This window comes from Takifugu flavidus, chromosome 12 (assembly GCF_003711565.1).
Source record: "Takifugu flavidus isolate HTHZ2018 chromosome 12, ASM371156v2, whole genome shotgun sequence".
NCBI classification, from domain to species: Eukaryota; Metazoa; Chordata; class Actinopteri; order Tetraodontiformes; family Tetraodontidae; genus Takifugu; species Takifugu flavidus.
In genome coordinates this window covers 4,525,781-4,550,682 of record NC_079531.1, presented here as the reverse complement: position 1 = coordinate 4,550,682, position 24,902 = coordinate 4,525,781, and the positions used below count along the sequence as shown (strand labels likewise).

The window sequence follows — 24,902 nt, the reverse complement described above, 5'->3', positions numbered from 1 at the left end:
GGGCTTCCCAAAGTCGACGCGGGCAAAAGATTTCGGTGTAATTGGAAACCGGGCCGACTGTTTGTGAGGCTCCACAGTAAACTACCTAAATAAATAGGGTGGCTGAGGTCGGTTGTCGCTGACTCCAGACAGCTCAGGGGAGAAACACCGGGACAAATGAGAATATGAAGCATCAGAATGATGGAAACAAACGGCTGACAAAGTCAGAAGACAGGCTTGTGATGCGCCCCGGGCCTATAGGGTGAGTTAGAGTGAATACGAAGCTTTATTACCCTCAGATATGGCCGCACAAATGCCCAATCTTGAGGTAGCTATTCCAGCCGGGAGATGCTGCTTCAGTGTCTGTTTGAGGCAAATCATCCTGTGATGTTATTGCTTATCGCAAATGAGGGAAGTGATGGAAGGTAATGAATGAGGCGGGGGCACAATCCGATAAGACGCCACCTAACTAAGTGGGCCTCTCTTTCTCAACCTTCAGCCAGGCGACCCTTCCGCACAGACCATTATTCAAACGGTAACAAGCCCGTTCGCGCAGGCTGCCGGCGAGGGGAATTAGATTCCCGCTTGAGCGACCGTTGAGTAAAACACAGAGATGTTTTCCGCACCAAAACGCGCCACATTTGCATAATTCCGACGCGGGTTTGGGGCGGCTATAATAAGTTATGATAAAACTGTCATTAGATGGCGGAGTGTGGAGGGAAGAGGAGACGCGCGGTTGAAGATTAATCTGGAAGTTCTCCTTGGTGCCGAAATGTCAGGGGATGCAGGATAATGAAAGGATATGGCACCTTTATGGCCATGTACTCCACCTGTGAACGTGTAGGAGCGCGCACGAGTGTCCACGTTTCACCGTCCCCACCCTTCATGCTGTTTATGTTTCAACAGAATGTCTATTTGCTTCCACAAATATCTGCGCCCAAGCCCATTCACATCTTTTTATTCCTGCTAAATCAGCCTTTTCAGCCTGTTGTTACATGTCTCTCAACAACGTGAAATGTTTATTGCCATAGCAACAGTTTTCGCTCTGAAACTCTGAAGGAAAAGGTCAGGAAGCTTCTTAAATTAACCGAACAAACGTATAAAATAGATCGCGTAAAGCAGCAAATGCTTTTAATGATTGCGGCGTCTATTTTTGGCACGTCGCATTGAAAATCCATACCTCACGTCCCGGTAAGTTCGACTTCCTCGCCCTCTGCCATCGGCGCTCTGATGTGTGCTGGCCGAGAGGCAAGTCAAACACGACGTGTTCGGCTTTGTCGGGCCCGTTTCTCTCTTGACGTGGGGCTTTATTGAAAGCGCTGCAGCTCTTTTATAGAGAGCCGGTCAATTTCAGGACAAAGTCAAGATTGCAGTTGCACCGAATCCATATTTAATCGTGGCAAACGGAGCAAACACGGGCGAGGAAAATCAATAGCGCCTTCGCCTTTGATGATACATCACCTTTCTCCAGGGTTGTGCTTACCTGTGTTCTTTGTCTGGGGGTTCAAATGCAAACAAATGCCTGTAGCCCCTAATTTGTGTCCCTGTAATCATCTCAGGGTGAAATAAGACCCAGATCGGTATCAGTGAATGTGTGTTTCATCGACATTAGCACATTTTAGTGGCCCTCGTGTGCTTTGCGGGTAATTCCACACATTATATCAAAAGCAAAGCAAATAAAAAACAAACAGGGACAAGCAAATATTACCATAATTTAGCAGGAATCCCTGACTGCTAATGAGGCAAATTGTGTTTACGGCCGCTTGGGTCAGAATTTTGAATCTGTTCATCGGCAGGCGGCCTGTTCACCAGATGTGTCCTGGCCGCTAACTGAGCGCTGCTGACTGATGGCGGGGAGAGGACGGCGGGAGGGCGCATGCGTGACGACCTGTCGGGCTCCGGCACCTGCCTTTGTGCGCCGTCCCCTCCTCTGGAACCCCCCCATCCCCCTGTTCCTGGTCTGCCTCCGAGCCCCACAGGTAGTGGGTGATGTTTGGTGATGAAAGGCCTCAGTAATGGATCTCTTCTATAGCCAAGCTCACCTAAACTGGTGTGACAGCTCTCCACTCTCCACAGAGCAGCTTTTTTATTGTCTCTGTCTGGGAGTGAACACATTTAGAATGGATGAATTTCATTATCGCCGCTCGTCTATGCGTCCGTGTGTGTGTGTGTGTGTGTGTGTTCTCTCATAGACATGGATTGAGGTTACATGTTTGGCCAGTTCCCAGGTGGGTGGCAGCACATCTGCATCCACTGTATCTGTCGACGCTGACCCCGGCGCTCTGAGGGTCGACCCCACCGATCCGAAGCAAAGGAAAGGGAAAGACTAGATCTGGGTCAGAATTAGCTAAAACAGCCAGGCAGCGCTATCGCGTCTTCCTCTGCATCGCACTCCATCCTGCAATTTCTGAGCCCATATGTTGAGATTCAAGCCGTTGAAAACGCTCCAGCACCAGCAGGGATATAATTGGCACAGGAGTCGTCCGGGAAAATGTACCACTGATCGCTGCTCACTCGTGCAGTCAAGCATACAGGAAAATTCAAGTTCCTGGTCTCCCATTGTGTCCCCCCCGAATCCCACACACAAATCCCACTGCTCAGCCTGGTGTATCTCCTCCTCCCCTCCTCCTGCACTCTCTTTGGCACACACATTGGTATGCGGTGAAATTCAATCAGATGCTTAATTACATCTTAACATGGGTTTTTACCAGCTGGCTTTATTCCCCCGCTTCTGATTAAAGGGATTAGAAAAATGAAATTTAACAGTGGATTTGCATACCGCTCTAAAAAGGCCAACGGCAGGCCTCTTCCTGCCAGGCGGCCAGCCGGGCTGCATCCTCTCCCTGTGCTTCAGATGTCCTCTCATTCTGCCTCCAATTTTACGCCGCAGGTAGAAGCAAACACAGGAGAGGAGCGTGTGTCCTCCTGCAAACTAGAGACCTGACACAGGTATTCTGCCGCACAGATCATATCAAAAGCAGCATAAACGAGACACGAGGATGTGTCTGCACGGCGCAGGAGAGGAAACCTTTTTTATGCTGATATCTGCCTGATGAATGGCAATACTGAGAAAAAAAACTGGTGGATCTTCTTTTTTTTAACTAATGGGGCCAAGTAAGCACACTATCCAAGCTGTGCAAAGAAAATGGGCACATTAATCACACAGACACCGCCATCATCTCCATATGATTATTCTCCTCATGTGTTGGCTAACTCGCCGCGCAGGATTTATCGTGACATCCTTGTGCTGCTCGCTGGGCTCTTTCATCCTCCTTTCTCCCCCCTTAAAATAACTCGCGGGCTTACTTTTCAACTTAATCCTCCGTCTGTAACTGAGCTGAATCTACCCTGAGAGGAGACGTGGTTATGCTTTCCCTGTTTATTTTCCGCAATTAAGAGAGTGATTCTGGAGCAAGTTTGTATTAAAGGGATTAAAAGCTTATTGATCTGTCAAGTGTGTGTGTGTGTGTGTGTGTGGGGGGGGGGGGGGGGGGGGGGGTGTTAGAAGAGAAACAGTGGGAGAAATTGTGGAATGGAGCTGTGGAAGGAATCATTTGTCAGCAGTATATCAGCGGCTATTTTGAATGATGACAATTAATGTCTGCCTCCATCAGAGTTTCTTTTTCCCTCTTTATGATGGACACTGTAATAATCCCAAGGGGGAAAACTCCATTTGGAAAGTTAGACGACGGTCTACTGCCCTCTTTTGGCAGATGAAGGAACCGCTCCGAATTTTAAACGTCTGAAAACAACAAGTAAAAGACATTCAAGTAAAACAGTAGTAAGAAGCCAGTTATGTAGAATTTTCAAGCGTCTTGACTTCCTCACAAGCTTTTCTCTCTGAGTCTCAATATTACAGCTCATGAACCAATATTCTATAATGTTGGGAAACGCGTAATAATGACATTCCCTGGAGTATATCTACACAAATACAAGCAGGCAGTGAGACTTGCCCCAGTCGATTCAAGTTAGTTTGTTGTCTGAGAGGTCCACCATCTGGCCAGAGGGTATATTACTACTACTGCTAACTAAACATCATAGAGAGCTTATTTTTTATTTTTTATTTTAAGGACCGATTCCTGTGCAATTGTAGTATAGTTGGTATCATTTAGAGCCCTTTGGGGTTTAGGGAGAATGGTTGATTTCTTCCCAGCCCATAAATAGGTGCTGCGCAGTGTTGGATGCAGAATTCAAGAGGAAAATAGAAGAAAATATCTGTCACAAGTTATAATTGCTTCCCAAGGCTATGGGGGGAGACATTTTGGGTGATGCAGTCATTTCAGTTGTTTCTTGATTAATTTGCTGCTTTCGAATTTTTTCTTTCCAAGTAATTATGAAATCTCTCTTCTGTGCCCGTTAAATGGGGAAATGAACCTATTTTAGAGAATAATCAGCATAATTACCAATCTATAAAACGTGCAGACAGGTCATCCTGCAGCGTTTCTGTCGGGAGGGGTCGCTGCTTTTCTGCATTAATATCGCCTAAGACGAGCACTGCCCCCTAGTGGGCAGTGAGCTCTTTACAGCGGTTGACCTTAATGGGCGCTTCACTCCACGTTTGTCAGCTCTAGCTTTAACGATGTGGCACCTTTTATGTGACACCAGATGTTTTACCTACATCTCATCACAGCCCAGCGAACACATGGTCTTTGACACGGAGACACATGGAGTCAGATGTACAAGCCGTTAATAGACGCATATCAACAGTAATGAGTGTCATAATCGTGAATGAGGCACATTTACGCCGGGAAGATGGCGGTTAACCCCTTTGTTGCTCGTGGGCTTTCTTAAAACCTCACCAAGGCTGAATTACAGTGCTTTTCTTTTGCACCAGATGTGTGCATTTACGTCTCTTTTGCATGTCGTTAATGTACAGGAGCTGAATTGATATGCAACCAAAAGAAGGTAATAAAAGAAGGCCGGTACTGAGCGCCGAGGACCAGTTATGGTCCAGCTCGCTCTGCAGTAACAACAGCTGTAAATCAGTCATAACGGACTGTTGGCCAAAGTGCTGCAGGCTGGAATCACCCAGCAAGGTGAGAGCGCTGACACTGGCCATTAAAGGGAAGGGAACCAGGACTCAGGGCCAGAGGGAGGAGGGAGGCGAGGCGAGGTGAGCGTTGCTCAGCCCCGTGTGTCCGCTGGTCCCTTCCTTTCAGGCAACCAAGTAATAAAGAGCACACGAGACCCACAGGTAGAGAAATAAACATTTAGTACATCGGCCTTTGCATCTCCTACCCTTCCATGTCTTTGTAATTGATGCACAGCTTCCTCTGCGGGCATTAACCTTCAGCCAGGTCACGACCACGCCCCCCCTCATCAACCGGAGGGTGTTGGTACGTCTGAAGACGGATGGAGGCCCAGGGTCGTGGGCGGGACGCAGGTTTGTGATTGAACGTGCTGCTGGAACCAGGACACGTCGTAAATATTGGCCACGGCCGTGTTTACTCTCTGCACGCTGGGAATAATTCAGTCATCAACAGCGGGAGCGTGGACGTGCTTCCCGCCACTCAGGCGGCGGCGCCGGTATCACAAGCGGCGTTGCCGGGTCCTCTGATTCCTCTCGACGTTCCTCAGGTTGAGAGACTATGATATAATGAAATATGAATCGCCTGCTGCTCCGGTATGTAGGCTGGGAAATCTGTCACCACGAACCCTGTCTGTTCGGTCCCGATGGCTAATTTATGCTCCATCTGCTTTCCTCCAAAGCACTATAATTAAAATTCTAATCAAACCCGCTGAAAGCAAAATTACTGGGACTTGCCGTGTTGGAAAGTCACAAACACACACTTTCACGGGGAGGTCCTGTTGAATAAATGATAAATTAGAGCTCTGTGTTTGCCTCGGCCTCAACGGCTGCTCAACGGGGCAAAATAAGCCAGTTAAAAGGTTGAGATTGTTACATTTTAAACATTACATCGTATTCTTTATGAATATATCTCTAAATATATCTGCCAGTAACAGAATCTGACACCAGGCGGGAAAGGGTGTCGTGCCTTCTGGAAGTCTCTGTCCTTCCCATCGATCTTTGCCTCTTGCTGGCTGAAATGTTGGGCTTCATGAACATGATACTCACACTTTGAAGCGGATTAATTGTGGGGTTTGTGCGATCCTGTGGCTGCGCCGTGGGGCACTGGCGCCCTTCAAACACTGCCAAAGAACTCCGTTTCTCAGCCTCAACTTCCTTCTTGTCTCAAACCAATAATTTCGCCACCTCGGCTCGGTGAGATGAAAAGATCTCACGTGAGGATTAAAAATAAGTCATTTCAAGCTAACTAGCTCGATCATCGCCCATAATTCTGCTGCACTCAGGAGCCTGGACTGATACCGGCGACTCTTGGAGCAGCTTGTTCTTGCCGCCCCTGGTCTACCTTGCCGGACGATTTACTGTCCCTGCGGAGGCGTTTCATTAAATTGTCCACGACTTTCAGCAGCTGGCATTAGCAGTGACATTTAGCAGGTATAAAAGTGCTGGATGGACGTCCTGGAAGGGTCTCGTGTGCCCGTCCTCACAGCAGCGCTAATTATTCCCATCATTAGAGAGCAGGATGAATCAGACTTCCATCAGTGGCTAATGTAGCATAATTAATTACAGGAGTGCATGAGTTATGATTCTTTTCTTTTAAATTATTAAATCAAATTTAAGAACAGAAGACCGGTGTTATACGGGAGTGGGGGCATCCGTTGAGCAAGTTCACCCTCACAGAGGGCATTTTCAGGCGGCGGGGGGCGGTGCTGACATGTTCATGTTCTCACATTAACCTGCAGTCACCTGCATCCTGGCAGCACGAGCAGGGACAAGAAAGCACCACGTAACTCTAAACCCAGAGCTGCTGCGCTGTTTCTGTCCAGAAATAGACTTTGATTCTGCGTGTGTGTGTGAGAGAGGGAGAGAGAGAGAGTACAGTACATCATGTGATTAACAATGATAAAGAATCCTTCAAAAAAACTGGTTGTCTCTGGTTATCTCTGATTATATCTGGTTATATCTGGTTATCTCTGGTTATCTCTGGGTGTATCTGGTTATATCTGGTTATATCTGGTTATCTCTGGGTGTATCTGGTTATATCTGGTTATCTCTGGTTGCATCTGGTTATATCTGGTTGTATCTGGTTATATCTGGTTATCTCTGGTTATATCTGGTTGTATCTGGTATATCTGGTTATCTCTGGTTGTATCTGGTTGTATCTGGTTATCTCTGGTTATCTCTGGTTATATCTGGTTGTATCTGGTTATATCTGGTTTCGTCCTCCGTGTGTGAGACCAAACTCACCTGAATCCCTCCGTCTGCTCGTTTCAGAGCTGGAAATCATCTGTAAACAGCGCTGCAGGTACCAATTTGCAGCCATTACAGATTTACTGCCGCCCTCATAAACAAGCTGAAGCGGCCTCACCGTGGTACCTGCCCCCTCCCCGTGGTACCTGCCCCCTCACTGCAGTACCTGCCCCCTCCCCGTGGTACCTGCCCCCTCCCCGTGGTACCTGCCCCCTCCCCGTGGTACCTGCCCGTGCAGGTGCACGCCGAGCACTCGGGCTGTGGCCGCTTTGATTCTGTTGGCTTGAACTTGAAGGGGAAAGTGTTTGTTTACCGTGGTGCTGCAGAAACACAGATGTGGAGGTGTTGGGGGGGCAGGAGTGATTATCCATGAAGGAAATGCGTTAGAAAGAGTGTGATTAGCACAGGAGGGCGTGAAAGTCACAGCACTTTCCCAGATTGCCGTTCACGCTCCTCATGCTGGTCTCGGGCTCCGTCCCCCCCCCGACTCTCCCTCCCGGGCAGCCTCTCAGATGCCCCGTTCAAGTCAAGGTTGCACTTTGGTGAACTCTTTGGTGATTTATTTTCTTATCAACACTGCTGAGTGGTAGGGAGAAAGAGAGAAAGTGGGGGTGGGGGGGGGTGGGGGGAGAAGGGGGGAGAGAGAGGAGCCAGACACATGCTCTGGCTCCCTCACAGCCCGGTGTAGGTGGAGAGAGTTGCCCGCTGTCACGTCAGGAATTCGTCACAGCGGCGTCCACACTGTGACCCAAAAGCAGAGGAGGACGCCGTGAGACTCGTCTGTCTCCTGGTGGGGGCCGCTGTGAGACTCGCCTGTCTCCTGGTGGGGGCCACCGTGAGACTCGTCTGTCTCCTGGTGGGGGCTGTTGCTCGCCGCTGGAGGTTTTTCAGCAGAGCTGCATGAGAGGAGGAGCAGAGGAAGAGAGAGGAGAAGCTGAACGGATCAATATTTCAGAGTGAGGGTCCAGAAGTCCTGCTGTCCTCTTCTGGCCGGTCGCTGATGGAATTACAGTCTGCCGAGCGATTGTCCTCAGGATAATTCCCCCCCCCCCCCCCCCTCCAGGAGGAGGCAGGCTGTCGGCTGTGAATGTGTGATCCCCTCCCTGGAGTTCTGGGAGTCGTGGCCCGGGACTAACGCTCCGAGGGAAGCCGAGGAGGAGGATGTGTAGTTGTTTTGGATTTCTGGGCACAGCTGCTCGAGTTATGACCCGGCTCGGGACGGCGGGCCCCTCGGACCCCTGACTCCGGGCTGCAGCGCCGGAGCGTCAGAGGGAAGCATGCCGTCCAGATGGATGTCCCTGCTGCTGCTGCTGCTGCTGGAGGTGCGGAGCGGCACCAGCACGCCGGCCGACGCCGGGGGGAAGCACAAGGGGACCTGGAGGTGGAAGGGTGACAGGAGCCGTGAGTAACTACCCCCCCTAAAAACCTCCTCCAGTTTCTCCCTCCAGGAAACACTAAACACTGCACTCTTGTCTGATTGCTCCGGTTGTTGTTCGAGGTCTCGGCTCATTTCCTGGCGGCTCCAGGGTGTGAGAGAGAAATAAATCCTCCATATGAGGCCGGCAGCCTTGGCCCGCGCCGCCGTGAGCGGATCCAATATAGACGCGATCTCTGCTGCTGAATCTGCTGTGAGTTGCAGTTCAGTTTATTACCCACCTCCCGCGGCTCCTCTCTCGCTCAGCATCACTCTAATATTCCTCCATGGATCCTCTCAAGGTCTCATTTGTACTCATTAATTGATCAGCGTTGAGTTGTAAAAGGCTACTCAGAGCGATGGCGCAGGCTATTTCCTGGGAGTAAAAAGCTGGAAAGGCATCCGAAATGGGTCATTATACATGCTGACGAGAGCGCGGGCGCACCGGGCCGAGCGAGTAGATTCAGGACGAGGCTGCGCTCCCAGCTCTCGGGCCTGGGGGGGGGGGCTAATGGGATTGTTTGGCGTGCCACCACCGCCTGACGCTGAGTGATGAAGTGCAGAGAGCGTCCCACCACGTAGGTCAAAGGGAGATCGCTGTCTTGATACCGGTCCAAGATTAAATGACTGAGATGGGACGGTGGAGGGAGGACGTGGACGTCAAACGGGTCACTTTGCCTCCCAAGGAGACAGGAGTTGGTCTGGGGGGGGGGGGGGGGGGGGGGGGGGGGGTACTGGGGAGTACTGGAGGCGTAACCAACGTAACCGAAAGGCCTGTTTGAATTTTTCCCTCCGGATTTGTTCCATTAACACGCGTGTGCATATGTTGCGTGTGTAGCTAGTAGCTAACAGCTAACCTGCTAGTAGCTAACAGCTAACATGCAGCATCTCCCTGTGAACCAGTGAGGTGTTCATAGCACCATTCCCTATAATCAGCTTCATCCTCCCTTATCCGCATTGGGGTATCTTCATTTCGGAATTCTGATGAGGTTGATATAAGTTGGAGAGTATCAGAATCCCATTTTTTTTGTTTTAGAAATGGAATAACTCCTCCAGTCGGTGTCACGTCCCTCCTTTTTTTTAATCTTTCCGCAGCATCGCGCACACAGAGCCGCCTCATCGGCGAGCTCTGCTGTGTATTGTGATAATATTCCCAGTAAAAGTCTTTATCTCCTGAATGCGCCGTTCTGCAGGCTGTGCACAAACGTTCCGTCTGGCGGCCCTGGAGAACACAGTGACTCGCAGAGATAATTTGGCCCCTGATTCTGATACGCCGCTCTCTCTGACTCTGATTCTGCACTTTGGAAACTCTTGTAGTCACGCAATCTCCGCTCACCTGGCCCCAACACCAACCATACAAACACAAAAAGCCTCGGTGTGCGTCAGGGTGTGCTGTTCGGTGTGCGTGTCTGATTAATAAAACATTGTGTTTCCTATTCTTAGCGACAAGGTGTCTCCCCGGGTCCACCGATATGTCATTTCTCTGCCTTCCACAATGTCTGGGACGGTCTCCCAGGCAAGTGAAAGTGGGGGGACCGGTCATCTCTCAGCGTGACATCAGGCTGTATAATTCATGCAGCGTTCCTTCCAGACGGAGCCTCTTTTATGAAGGAGCCCTGATGGAGCTGGTGTTTGTGTTATTAGCCAGCTGGGTCATCAGAACTAGCTGCAGCTGACAGCAGCGACATCTTTAATTCGTCCTCAGACAGCCAAACCCCGATTGTTCATCTGAACTTTTGCTTTGCAGATAAAAGAGTTACTGCGAGTGATATCTCCTTCCGTAGGAGAGCATAACATATTCATGATCAAAGCTCTCTCCTCCTCCTCCGCATTTTGCTGAGACTTTCCAGCCCGATTGATCCCTCTCTGCACAAATGAAGAGTTATGAGGTACAAAAAGCAGAAAAAGATGTTGCTTTCTCGCACCGTTTATGCTAGCTATTCCATGACTAGAATGCTGCAAACCTCCACCAAACCTGTAAATGAAAACTTCTGGATCCAACCTCCAGGCTAATCTCAGAGCTAATGCAGCATTAGCTTTGAGATCTTTTCTTTCCATAGTGCAGCGTTTACTGTTTATTGGTAATTCTATACGGAACTGTTGCATGTTAGCCTGCGGATAAGCTGTGCTCCACAAATTCACCTGTCAGTAATAAATCTGGCTGGTTTCATGAGGTGAATGTGTGACGGTAGGGCAGTGACAGGAGGCGTCAGGAGGGTTTCACCTTGTCTTTCCGGCATTTTCACCCTCGTGAGGATTTATGAGCGACTTCTTGCTTCTTTTCAGCCGCTAGCTTTGACATTCTGTGACAAATTCCTGCTTTAACTAGCAGTTATTTGATTGTCTTTCAGTGAGTAATGTTAGCATTATTTATATTCTCAAGTAGAAATATACAGCAAACAGACAAAGAGAGAAGCTGCCAATAATGATGCTAATAGCATGTAAACGATTAGCATGTAAATACACGTTGCAGCATGTAGCTGCACTTGAACGGATTAGCGAGCAGGAGAATTGGTGCAGGTCACGTTTTCAGCAGCTGTACTCCTCATTTGAACATTATTGTTTTTTTGTCTTTTTTCTTGCGAATTCTTGCTGAGGAAGGAGAGGCTTAACCTGTCAGTACAAGCAGACACTGGTGTCTGTCACTGGCCCTCATCCTCCAGTTTGACTTAAATCTTGCCTGGGGTAGGGAACACACACCGGTCCTGCCGGGTGTCTTTTCACCTGACAAAGTAATGATCTCTTGCCTCCGATGTTTTACACCTGAATTGTCTTTTTTAGGGCGACTGTGACACATTCGACAAGTGTCTCTTGTCATGTAGGGCAGGATCAAAGCTGTGCCGCAGGATGACTGACACTGATCCTTATTTCTGACTGGAAACTGCAGATTAGACCTGTCAGAGTTACAGAGTTACAGGGATCGTTGGGACTCCAGCATTCTTTGACTCTGCTGCATAAGTTGGGGTATCAGTGTCCTGAGCTGGGATGACTGGTTTAAGGTGGGGAATTAGGAAGGATGCCATGAAAATGAGGCAGGAACATGAATTATATGTGCTTGATTTTCGGCTAAACTTCAGATCAGATGGTTTAGCAGGCATCTTGTTAGCTTGTACTGCTTGTTAGCATTGTGTTGACTTAAATGTGAATAAAGCTGCTCCCGAACAAGTGACGTCACAATATTGGAATTAAAGCTCTACAAACCGTCACTCCGAGGGGGAGACTGATTGATTCTGGAGTTTTGGTTTGTGTGGCTTTGCATGAAAACATCATGAGAAGGTTCCTTTTCAACCTGTCTCCAGGTCAGTGTGTTGGATTTTAAGCCCCCCCTTAGGATTTAAGGGTTTTTAAAAGGGTTTTCTCAGATGTTTGTTTCAGAAGCAGGTGGGCTTGTGACACAATAAAAGCTCAGATCCGTCATCATTTCAGCGTTAGCTTTTAAGCTGCGTGTTGTTGACGACGCTCTCATCATCGGAAATGAAGCCGCAGCACTTCAGGGACCTAATTTTCTCACCTAAGAAAAGTCTCTCACCCCAGTTTCTTCAGTGGGACTCAGAAAAGAGGGTTAAAAAGAGACGTCTGGGCTTTTGGCAGCCTTGTAGCTGCTTAGCTCATCTCGACTTTAAGGTCAGAGGAAGTTAAAACTTTCTGACTTGCGACACAGAATCACGAGTTCGCCTCCCAAGGTCACGATGACACGTCGGTAAAGGCACGCTAACGTGAACCGCGGCTGTTAAATGCACAAGCTAACCAGCAGAACTTCGTCTTCGAGCGTCTCTGATCGCCTGTTTACTGCCTCATTGATCAGAGAGTTCTTCTGTTGTTGCCGCGGTGACGCTGAGCTAGTTTTGGTCGCTCTGTCTCATTTTGTTCAGGAACTAAACCACAAATTTATTGTGAGTTAATCGTGTTCGGCCCCGAGACTTTTAAGGGCAACAATTCCAAGAACCCGAGTTGATCCTCCGGATTGCTCGGAGCTCCTCGTGAAGCAACAAAACCCGTCACGCTAACGAGCCCCGGAGTCAGATTTCCCGTCCATCATTCCCTCCGACAAGAGACTCGAGCCCTGTTGCCAAACACATGACAAGATAACAAAGAGACGGCGGCGAAGAGCTCGCCGTCGGCGGCGAACCGAGGAGAGACTGGTGGCGTGTCGGCTGTTAGCCTGTGGGAGAAACGCAGCCAAACGCCTGCGCGGCCCCCTGTGGGTTGATCCGTGAATAAAGGGCCCTGACCCAGAAAAGCACTCGTGTCTGAGGCCGGCTCGGGGGCCAGGACTTCCAGCGCGGGGCCCAACGTGACTTCCAGCCTTTTCTTTGTGGGTTTGTGAGCGTCTGCACATGTGCCCCATTAATTAGCCGCCAGGGGAGCCGTGCAGGGTTTTCATCCCAGCCCCCCAGGGGCAGCGGTCCACCACCTGTTAATGACCTCTGCAGTGCTCTTTAATTGGACCCCCGACCGTGGACCACCCACAGAATCCACACTGATACGTCTGAGGGTCTAAACAACAGCAAAGGCTCCACAGCTGAAGGAGCAGAAAGACCTTTCTAACAACTGAAGCGTCTGAATCCGGATAATCCTTTAAAACTTCGGTTTCCGAAGGCATCGGCGCCAAATCTTGCTCGTTGTTTCGTAAAATATTATTCATGTCATGATTTATTCACCCCAGGCACGATAAAATCATCAAATCTCTGTGTCGTGGCTTTAACCCGTCTTAACGGTCCGATTGGAGGCGAGGAGCGTTCGCGGGGCCGTGTGGATTTACGCGGCTGTTTTTCAGGGTTGATTTCCTCTATGACATCATTCCACCGAGGGGTGTTGTGCTCTGGCCTCAGACAGTTCAGCAGACCATCATCTCACCTCCACCATCTCTGTGCCTCCTGTGCAGTTTTGCATGAACGCTCTGCTTTTATTGGGTGACTCCTGTGCTTCTGTTCTGCTCCCAACGCCACAAGTATTTCCAGGATTTCAGGAAAAAGTCGACTCCGCAGACGCCGCTTTGAAACGCCGGCTCGTCCTCCTCTTCACACTCGGCCGACCTGAAGTGCTCCATTCTGTCTGCCCATCTGCCGTTTGCCATTGTTGGAGCGGACACTTCCTGACTAACTGCCCCTCACATGACTGAGGGGTTGGATGCCCCCCCTCAACAACCCCCCCCCCCTCAAATGAACCCCGTGTCTGTGGGCCTCAAAGAGAATGGGCACGGCTGGGCCTGATTTATCCACGCGGGGCCGTGACGAGGGCGCAGTTGGCCCTCTGTCTCCCCCAGGCCCTCGTGGCCTCTCCATTACCCGCCTCTCGCCACCGTCTCCGCCTTTAGATCAGATGGAGCCGATTAGCAATTAATGGGGCGTCCTTGCATTAGCATCAGGACGTGTGCGGACGCCCTGATTGGCGTTGTCAGTCATGCACGGAGCACCCCGACCCTCCCACGTGCTCCCGTAGGGGGACAGCCCGCCACGGCTAACGGAGAGGTGAACCCCCGAGAAAGAACCTGGAGGCAGCAACAGCCTCGCCGCTGAAGCTTGGCTCCAACAATGTGGGCGTTTAAATCTCACAGTCGGACCTCACAGGGAAACGCCGCCGCTCTTTTTTGCGTCCTCGTTCTCTGCGTCTGCCGGGGGTGCAGGGGGCTGCGGGCCTGGACCGGGGGCGGGGGCAACGGGCAGAATGCAGCCGAGTTCTCAGTGCCTCTGGTGTTATTGTTGACAGACACGGGAGTCGCTCAGACCGGCGCCAACGGAGGGGCGACGCTGGCTCCCGGCGCTGGACCCGAGGACGACAACTCTTTGGGCTACACAGGTACAGCTGCCGCTTCTCATTCTGCTGGCGCGTCTCATTGACGTCACTCTCAGCGTCCTTATCAGTTGTGAAAGTTTCTAAGGAATAAAGAGGCAGGAAGCATCTCATCATCTGTGTTTGGGCTCATCTGTGAGAACGATAAATCGATCCGCTGGACAGAGCCAGGAGAGTTTAATCTGTCTAGTTAATCCTTCCAGAGCATTAAAATAAAGGGAATCGAACTGGCCGAGTCCCTGAATTGGAAATGAGTCCAAAGTGTCGGCCCGACGCTGAGAGATGTGCAGCGATGCTGCCAAAGGCTCCATTTTCAGAGAGCACGACTAGATGGAGGGTGAAGGTGATTAATGACAGCTGGACGTGAGAGGTCAGGTGAACGGTGTTTTCATGCCATGCCGTGAAAATGAATTTTATTTATATTTCACGTTCATCTGACCATCAGGGGTGTCATAATCTAGGCCGCTGCCTTCCTTTGCACCGTTAGATACAAAAGAATTAATGAAATCTCCTCTTGGCTGCAATTCCACCCGTCGCCGCATGGGGGAGACATAACTTTGATACTTTAAGTTAAAGCACCAACTTAAAAAAAAAAAAATTAACAATGCATGAGATTCCAGATTCTCCTCATGGTTCTAAAGGATTCTAAGATCGTTGCTGTGGATGACAGAGGCCCGCTGAAGTGCTCCAATTGGCATGTTGCTCAGGCAGACACACACAGAGCAGCCTCGACATTAAAGACTGAGCAGCACTCACGTCCTGCCTCTCTGCTGCCAGCTGCTCCTCTGTCACTGATCACAAAGGACAGAAACGTCAAACAGTTGCTTTATTTGTCAACCGATGGAGGAAGAGACGGGCCGGAAGTGATGGAATGGACGGTTGTCGTGGTGACGGCATAAGGAGCCACGGATAATGGTGTTTCGGTGCTCCTGCAAAAGCATCTACTCTATAGATGATGTGTAGGCAAAGATGGGAATAGAAGGTATTTTTCTGTTTAAATCTTCAAGCACAAGAAAAGAGTGATGCCTCTTCTTATCACGTGTACTGTTGTAGCAGAAAGCTCCGCTCTGCATCCGTCCTCTCGTCCCCGTGACGTCCGCCTCTATTCACCCGCCTCAGTGCCAGGGTAGGCGTGTCCCAGCCAGGGTTCAGCCATCCGCAGCCTTATTATCCTCATTCCCGCAGCGGTGGCTGAAAGATCCACGCCTGTGCCTCACTGGAGATATAATTAGTTACAGCCATGCACTAATGTCCTACGGTCTCTGTTCCGCAGAGACCAGGAGAGACGTTTTGTTCCCTGTCCAATCCCTCCTCCCGTCTCCTTAAACCCCGACGAGGAAATCAAACTATTCTTCTCACGATAGAAGGAGCAGTGCCGTGGTCAAGGGGGCACTTGAGTGGGAGGAACAACCTGGGCTCAAGTGCACAGAGCTCACGCACACAAAGGCCAGCGAGCGAGAACGAATTTCAAATATTCACATTCACGTTCGAGCGTCCTTGTGATAATTGAGAGATTAGCCAGAGCTAATATTCACCTGCTCTCCTGCTAAAGGCAGTTAATTTCTTAGCTAAATGATAAGTTGTTTTCTCAGACTGTGACTGGGTCAAAGCGCCGTTTCGAATGAGAAAGAGAAATTCGATCAGTTGCTGAACTTTATTACTCAGCTCATGGGGTGGGGGGGCGGGGGCGTTATTGTCCCAGTCCAGTGGAAATAGCTTCATGTTTCACTGGCGTTTGTCCTGCTTCTGCACAGGAATCTAAAAAGATTATTATTTTTATCTCCCTGCACATTTGGTTCAAATGGGGGGTAAAAATTTCCCCCCAAAACACAAACAAAGCGCCTCCTTTTTCACAGCCCCCAGTTACGACATGTATCTGACATGACCGATGGCTTAATGATCAGAATGGCTGTTTTCATTAGCTGTGGTGTTTCCTGCACACTCACATGCACATGAAGTCCAGCCGGAGCCGATATGATTGATCTATAAGAGGCTCGGCGGCGTGGAGGAGCCTCAGCCCGGCGCGGCCTCTGCGTGTGTCCGAGATATCTTAGAAATGAGGAAGAGGCGGTGGGGGCTGTAAATCTTAGCAGCACCTGCTCCTCGGCCCCCGCCACGTGGTGCGAGGTCAGCCGCGCCGCGCACCCCGTCGCTCGTATTTATTACACTCATCCCAGTTTGTTTTGGCAGCTGATCGTCCGGGGAAACGAGAAGGAGCAGCCATTTTAGTCAACCCTCCACAGCAGAGTTCAGCCCCCACAAAGCCACAAATGTGGGATATAACTTGTTTTTATTCACTCGCTGTTTATTTGGAGAGACGGTTCACTTACACAGCACTTGTATTTCTGTACTTCAAGCCACCACCAGGGGGCATTCCAGAGCCCCTCAATCAGAGCAACTGCAGTGCGACTGGCTTCATTTTCTCGTGACATGGGGTCAAACGCACAGCGTAGCAGCGTTTTTGGTTGAGTTCTCGCCTCGTATCTGTCTGTGGTGTGGCTGAGGCCCCGCAGAAAGAAGTGGAATACTTTTCCCTGTTAAGGCTCCCCTCCCTCTGCAACAGTCAAGCAAATTAAAGCAGAAACACGCTGCTGCTTGTTTCTGCTGGTGCATTTCAATGAGGTCAAAGGTCATGCGCAGGTCACTCGCCCCTCAGTGTCTGAAGAGAGGAGAAGGACAGTTATTGGAATGCTACCGTATGTTCACTCTGAACATTTGATATGAGGCGTATCTGGAACGACAGACGTTCGCACCGACTTCCTGGTTATCCGTGGTTATAACATCTCCATTGTGCGCCTGAATTAAGATGTCGTCGTGGGGGGCGTGGCCGCGCAGGCCGCGTCGAGGAAGACGCTAAACAGATGCTAATGTGAGGCCCATTAAAAGAAAAAAAATCTGTGAAAGAGGGATTCAGTGGATAAGCAACAGCCTGTTTATCGCCTCTTCCTGCTTTGTGTCCCAAAGCTCCCGCGCTGTCCCCCCCCCCCCCCTCGTTGGCCCTCGAATCCCCTCCAGACTACAGCCTTGGGCACGGAGGTATCCCCTCAAGAACACGCCAATGCTCTCACGCTCTGAAGTCTTCTTCCACCCCTCTGCATCTGCACATTTTCACTGGCGCTGGTGGTGCAAGCGCAGCTGTTTTTCCCCTCGACGGCCCAGCTGTGACTGAACTGAAGCGTCGTTGGCGCCTCTTTCACCAGCGGAATGAAATCAGTGGAGTGATGCAGCTTTATCAGTGCTTCTCCTGTCAGGCTTTTATTTCAGCTCCTACAGGAGCTGCTTCTGTAATTCCACCCGAGGATCGTCTTGAGTGCCGAGACCAAGGAAAATGGACCGAGCGTGCACATCCCGGTTATTGCTGCTGACGAGGAGCGCCGACATCCCACAGACTACAGATGTAAAAGAGCCACAAACAGGAAAATAAGCACCTTGAGTGAACATTTTGTGGGCTGGCGCTCCAAGGATGGGGCAGGAATGATAAAGGATAATGTGAGTTAATGTGCTCCGACTGTACCGGCTCTGACAAGATTCCGCCTTTAGTCTTTGGAATTTAAAGCGAGGAGTTCTCCTCCAAAGGTTTTCCTCTTTGTGTTTGTTCTGAGGTGGGAATGAAAGCCATTAAGTAGACTCAGTTGGGGAAACAGGGAATGCGGGATTCTTCCCCGCTCCCCGTTTGTTGTCCCTCCATCGAGGGGGCGCCGAGGTTTTGTGAGGGGTCCGCCGGCACTGAAAGGGGGCACAGCGTGCAGCCTCCAGGATCCCCCGTCCTGCTGCCCGCATGGAAACATCATAAGAAAAGACGGAGCGTCCACACACTCAGTTTGAATATTAAAAGGAGAATTATCATGGCTGGAAAAGGAGCCGTGGAGAAGAGAGACAGTCCCTCTATTGAGGGAGTAAGATGGTGAGGGGAGTGAACTTCAGCGTGTTGCCACACAGAGCTGCCCTCATTAAGATCCCATTGCATTCTGGGGGAAACATTGTCACGGGCTTTAGGAGACTGTCCAAGACTGCGGGGGTTAGTGTTAGTGCAGAGGGATCCCACGGGGGAACTTTCAGCAGCGTTTCGGGGCCTTTGGGTGTTTCTGAACATGGTCGGGAGGAGTTTTCGTCCACTTTTAAAGGAATCTTCATCTCCGGCCCACCTGTGGGATTGAATGGACACCCCCTGACGGTGCGGCCTGCACACACGTCGCTATGCGGGTCATGTGTTTGCTGGTGGTGCTGTTTGCCATGTTGCTGGTGTCGGGGGTTCCCAAAGACCTCCACGGCCCCCAGAGCGACGGCCGTTCTGTTGGGTTGCAGAAAACTCACTGGTGCGAGCAGCCGGCTAAAGGTTCTGGACTTCGGCAAAGTCTCCAGACTTGGAGGCACTCCCACCGCAGGCGAGACAAATGCAACCCCGTCTTCCAGAGTGAGTACAGACAACGCAGAAAATATAGAACGGAAGAGTCGTCCAGAAAATAATGAATAGTCCAACCAAAGCTATCTTTTCATTCCCACGAGTGGCCCCCGGCCAGGAAAACCTCGGCGCCCTGTGCAGCTGTGGGATGCTTTCTAATTTCTCCGTACCTTGTGCCTTCTCGACTTGGTGCTCAATCCTTTCATGAGCTCAGCAGCCTGGAAAAGTGGTCTGACCAAGGTCTCAAGGGGGGAGGGAGGAGAACTCGTCTCTTTGTGGGGTTCGCTCATTATAAAGTGCAGTTTTTCTCCCTTTCTATTTGTCTCTTTCTCTCATCTTTAGCACATGCTAGAGATTCCGAAAATCACAGGAGATCCTTCGTCCAGCGTTCACAATTCTTCTTGAGATCAACATGGTCTTATCTTTATAAATAGGATACTGATGCGTGTGCGATTTGCTCCACACAGAATCCAACTATACCTTTAAAAGTTGAACTTCATCTAAGAAACAAGAGCATTTCTGGCAATGGGACTCTCTTGCATCATATTTTACATTTTATTTGAATTATAAAGCATGTGTGACCTATTCTTTTTTGCAGTTTTTCAACCTCCTCATTTAGATTAGTTAAAAATAATTCCATTCAAGTGAATCACCGCTCCCTCTCCTGGATGAATTTCAGATAATGGACGCTGGAGGGCGCTGTTTGGCTACAAATCAAACTGGGGCCGACAGAGGCGCGCCGAGCTGAGCCGAGCCGAGCCAAGCTTAGTTGTGGCTGGGGGGAAAACGGCTTCCAGCTGTTCTTTTTAGTCAGTTGTACTTTGCCTTCATTTTAGCTCTTTTCAAGCCAAAAAGAGCCACAACTTCATCAATTAACCATTCGAGATGAATAGAGAAGCTTTGCGTTTCTGAAGCTGAAAGTCATAACAGGAGGATTTATTTACACCCCCCCCCCCTCCCCGCGGCTACACTGCAGAAATATTTGGGTGCATTTAAGGTAGAACCGACACGAAATGATGGCAAACACGTGTTTATGTCGACGGGCGGCCAAGTTCATGCCACAGAGGGGAATATTTCACAGAAATGTTCGTCTGATTACATAAACTAAACACGAATCCAAAAATACCAAAAAACCCCAGGCAAAAAAAAAAAACCCGTAGTGTGTTTTTAACCTGTGCTTAATGTAATAAGAAGTCCTTGCATCTGCTTCCAAATACATACCATTAATGTTGCCTTTAGAAGTATCGCTCCACTCCGCTGTCACATTCGTTCTCCCTCACGAACCTCAACAGCAGTTGACGTGCAGCACTTCCTAAAAGGTTCCTCTTATTTTTACTGGACCTTTGCATGGAGAAAAGTGCGGCCGGATGCCAGCTGTGCGCTCTGACACCGCGCAGCGTTTGCGCGTTCCAGGCGAGAAGAGGTTAAATTTCTCCTCCAGGAAACATCGCGGCTCCGGGGGCGGGGGTGGGGGTGGGGGGGCAGCAGTTGGCGAACCTCTGCGCGCTCCTTGAATGAAACGCTGCGAATATGAATCCGCGTTTCCTCCTTTAGTCTGAGGTCTGTCAGGATCAATCGGAGCCGGTAGAGAGGTGGGGGGCGAGGGAAAAAAGTGATGGAAAAGTTGCATTTGTGATCCCGCGTGTGTGCGTGCGTGTGCGCGGATCTGGTGGATGAGGGAGGACAGGGCTCTCCAAAGTTTCCGAGCTCAAGTGACACGTTCGAGTTGGGACTGAAATAATGCGACTGGCTTTTAGCTCGAACCACAGCGTCATTTCAACCAATTTTCACTTCACTTTCAGCCACAGTGGATTTTTTATCTTCTGGGGTTTTTTTTCTCTGCACGAAGCGACTTCAAGGTTTGAATGAGATCGCCGGGCTGCTGTGAGCGCACGGCGCAAACGGGATGATTTCAGACCAGGACAGAGCTCTTCTGCTTCTCTCTTGCGCGCTTTAACCTAATTTAAGACACCGAAAGAAGACGCGCGTTCGGGTTTTGCAGTTTTAAACTTTCGAAACAAGAAGCCGATGCGAGCTCTTGTTGTCGGACTGTTCGGATATTTTTTTTAAATTCTGGATTCCACAGTTTTGGTGCTTGACATGAAGAAGTGGATCCCTATTTTGCTGTTTAAATAACTTGGATTACACAAGAGTATTTCTCTCAAGAGAGAATTATGTCTGCAACTTTCCCTGGATTTGTAATTCTGTTTGGACTTCTCCATGTGTGCTCAGGTAAGACGCGCACTCTGCCAGCTTTAGTGGACATTAAAACACAGGAGAAGAATCATTCTGCTATTTTAATTTGGAGTAAGAACGCAAAATGTGACCTTGACTCGGGCTTCTCTTGAAGGCAACGCTTCGATTTTCTCGGAGCAAATGGGTTGTGCAACTTTGTAGGAGAAGAAGACAGAAATTCCTAAATCCCGCAGCACCATTTATGTTGCATTTCAGATGACTGTCACTTTAGTTCTGCCTCATTGAAACAATTTATACAGCTTCTACTTGCTCAGTAGTCTCGTTGCATCGCCCCTTGTGTGTTTTCATCACAAGACTGCAGAAATGACGTCTTATTAATGACTTTCCAGGGGTTTCCAGGTCAGTTGTTTCAGAGTTTTGAAAGGCGATAACGCCGGTATGCGGTGGAGGCTCTTACCCCCAGACCCCCATTACTGCGGACTTATATTAAAAAGCTTTAATTAAGGCTAAACAAATAGGCTGTTGCTCCGTTTTCCTGCAGAATTTCATTATTGTTGCTCTTTAATTGAGTTTCTGAATCGGTGATAACATCGCTTGTGGCGCCCAGAGTCCTTTGAGAAATGGCCGTAACACCTAAGCAGGAAGTATGGGGTCAGAGGTGCAGGTGGTGTCCCCGGGTTCTCCGCCACATCTCAGATCCTGGACTGGGACGCTGATGATCCTCTCCTGTCCTGTGAGAGGGGAGCGTCAGACGCCGGCGTCTCCAATTACGCATAGCTGTGGGGCTGTCTGGGGACGTTCTCCAGGAGAGGCCCGAGAAAGAGGGGAGGCTAATAGACGCGCACTGTTGAGCAGATAAGGACCAGTCTTGGATTTGACACAGGGGTCAGAGAAATTGGATTACACGCCTCTCGCCAGGAAAATCTCCCATATTTGCCGTCAACTGGAGAGATTATATGAGGAGTAAACCCTTAATTCGTTTAGCTACGTCTCAATATTGAGAATGTGATAAGAAAACACTTTATTCTGCTTGTACGTGTAAAAGAGAGGGACAGATGGTTTGACCTTTAACCCCGTCAGGCCTGCGGAGACTCGCCCACGGCTGCTTTCCCCGGTTTGAAGGTTGCAAATTGGCGCTTCCACCCAGTGTTCTTGTGTGGCGTCCCGCTCTGTTATCAGGCGCTCTGCCTTCCTGTGTAACGTGCTCATAACTGCACGTCAGTCACCTCCGACGTGGCAGTTCCATCTCTCAAACGCTGACTGGATCAGGGTGCGCAGGGGTCTGGGTGCGTGCTGGTGCCCCCGTAATCAGCCCCAGCAGCACAGGGCCGTTGAAGTCTTGACAAATTGGCTTGTAAGTGCTGATAAATTGCCGAGACCCCTCACCTCCTACATCATGGTGATATGACACAGCCGGCCACAGAGCCAATTATTGACCAGGTGAGACGCGTCGCCGGCGAGAACACGACAGCTGATGCGAGCCTCCCTGTTGTAAGAACCCAGGGTCTGGACCGTGTCGTTCCACACCCTCCCTCCGAGGTGAGACGTGTCACACCTGTGCGTGGAGACGTTACTCGCTAAGCTGCGTCTCTCTATTCGCCACTAATATATATTAATCTGATCCTAATCCGAATCAAGCAGGGTTTTACACCCCAAGATCCAGGATTAGGCAGATTTTGGCTTAGTGGAACCACATGGAGGAATGTGGGAGTGCAGCCCAGGTTTCTCTTCCTGTACATGAGAACTGGGAATGACTGTATAAACATTCCAGACTTTTATTTTAGGCTGTATAATTAGGCTGTGTGTCTTAATGATCTTCTCTCCCCCAACTCTTCTTCTATTAATGACCTGAAGGGCTGTTTAATTGGATTAATTAACTAATCCATGTGATCCCCATAGTCTTTTATTCACAGCAGCTGCAGCTTGACTAATAGGGAAATTTGCTTGGAAAATTCTGATCTGAAATAGTTTTTTTTTCATAATTCAGTATGTTATAATAGTCTTTCTTAGCGGAGCTGCACTGTCTCAGCTGAGTGTTCAACATACCTTTCTATAATTATTTCGGAGCTGCTGACCAAGGGCGTCGGACTCGCGGGTCAGTCAAGATCAGCGTCTGAGGGTAATATTCAGAATTCAGACCTATTCAGAATCCTTATAGACATATTGACCTAGCAAACATTTCAGTGGTCTGTTAAATTCTACTTTAAATGTTGTGGAGCAGAGGATGATGTGCACTGAAGTGTTTGGAGCGGAGGTCGCCGGCGTTAGCACCAGAGGCATAAACGGCGAGCTCTGTGACATCACTCTGGGTAAAGGCTTAATTTAAACGTTCTTGTCTTTGACTGTGGGGACGGAAACATAAAATCCATCACGGGGTACACAAACAGCTCACACCTAGGGGCAATTTACAGTCTGCAGTCCGCATAATGTGCATGTTTTTTGGATTGTGGGGAGAAACCTGAATATACAAATGCCACATGAAAGGGCCAGAGCGGGAAGCGAACCCACAACCCTCCTGTTATGAGGTGACCACACTAACTGCAGCGTCCTCATGTACCCTTTCTACATCCCTTTTTTAATCGTTTGACTAGATAATTACAGATTTTATTGGTGCAAAAGGTGTATTAAACCCAAACTAATAATTTGTGCAGCACTGCAAACGCTGCAAATAATAATGTTCTGACTATGGATGCAGAGGCCAAAAAGCCTCTCCCACCTACTAAAGTCATAAAAGTTGCGTCCTTGTGTGATGAAAGTTGTTGCCTGTTGCCATGATGTGGCTCCACTGCAGATCCGCTAATATAGATGTGAGGAGGAGAGTCGGAGCGGTGGGGAGAGTGTTTGTGTATGTGTGGGGAGGCGAAAGAGGGTGAGGAATCTCTTCATCCTCTTACCCATCCCCCCACTTTTGTCTTGTTTTGGCCCCCTTTTTTTTTTTTAAAGACTTGCTGTTTTTGTGGCTGGTCAGCACAGAGCTTTTCTCAAATAAAACAGGAAAAAGCCTGTGGGGATGGGGAGGCTGCATTGTGTCGCCTTAACGGGGCAATTGTGAGGCATGGAGGAGGGGAAGGCAATGGTTCATGAGGGACTGAGGGAGTGTGGGAGGAGGAGGTGGAGTGCAGTTACACAAAGGCTACCCCGGGGTGTGGAGAGGGAAGAGTGTGTGTGTGTGTGTGGAGGGGGGGTGAAGGGGCGGATGGATTCATCCACCCAGCCACCCTTGATCCGGCTCTCATCCCATGTTCTTCGTAGCTGAATGGGGGAGAATGTGCAGAATCAACGATAGTTGCGAAAAAGATTGATTTTTCAAATCGCCATTAGAGTAGAATAACCCTGAGAGAAAGCTGCAGCGTGGCATCAAGGGCTCGGATCGGTGGAGAGCAGCCAAGCGTCTCTCTTGTATTAGAATCCTCCCCACCCAGCCGCTCCCAGGAGGCCAGCCCTGAGCCTGATATTTGCTGTGGTAGCAAAGCTGCGCCGCCACGGGTTTCTCCGTCTTGCACATGCTAAAGAAAGCCATCCAGCCTTCCTCCCTTTCATTTTCTCTACTGGAGGAGATGGCCTCTGTGTGCTATCCTTCCTTTCTTCCTGAGCTCGGTCCTCCTCCCGGCCCCCCTGACTGATCTATAACTCTGCCCTTGCCAGGCCTGGACACACCTTTGAAATGCTAATGCTAAATGCTGGTATCTCCTTCATTATAAAGAATAGGGGGAAATGCTATTTAAAGGGGTTGATAGCAAGAGATTAAATTAGCAGTTATAAGTCTGCTCTCTCTCTCCATGTGACATGTTGTTTCTACATATGTGCAACACAATATTTTGCCCCAGATGCACAAAACAATC

General features: G+C 49.6%; 1 protein-coding gene across 6 annotated transcripts in view; it reads left to right on the top strand.

Moving 5' to 3' along the window:
* robo1 (roundabout, axon guidance receptor, homolog 1 (Drosophila)) overlaps nt 1-24,902 on the top strand; it is a 143,518-nt gene that overhangs the window by 25,962 nt on the left and 92,654 nt on the right. The window contains exons 1-2 of one of the 6 annotated variants that reach the window (XM_057049321.1): nt 8,481-8,656; nt 14,379-14,468. The exons of 1 other annotated variant lie outside the window; for it this stretch is intronic. In XM_057049321.1, coding sequence (XP_056905301.1) covers nt 8,533-8,656; nt 14,379-14,468 — 214 coding nt within the window. In that variant the 5' untranslated portion in view covers nt 8,481-8,532. Of the gene's footprint in view, nt 1-8,480; nt 8,657-14,378; nt 14,469-18,504; nt 18,877-20,369; nt 21,097-24,902 lie in introns of those variants that run through there. 4 more of the 6 variants (XM_057049322.1, XM_057049323.1, XM_057049320.1 and 1 more) reach the window with 4 other exon arrangements.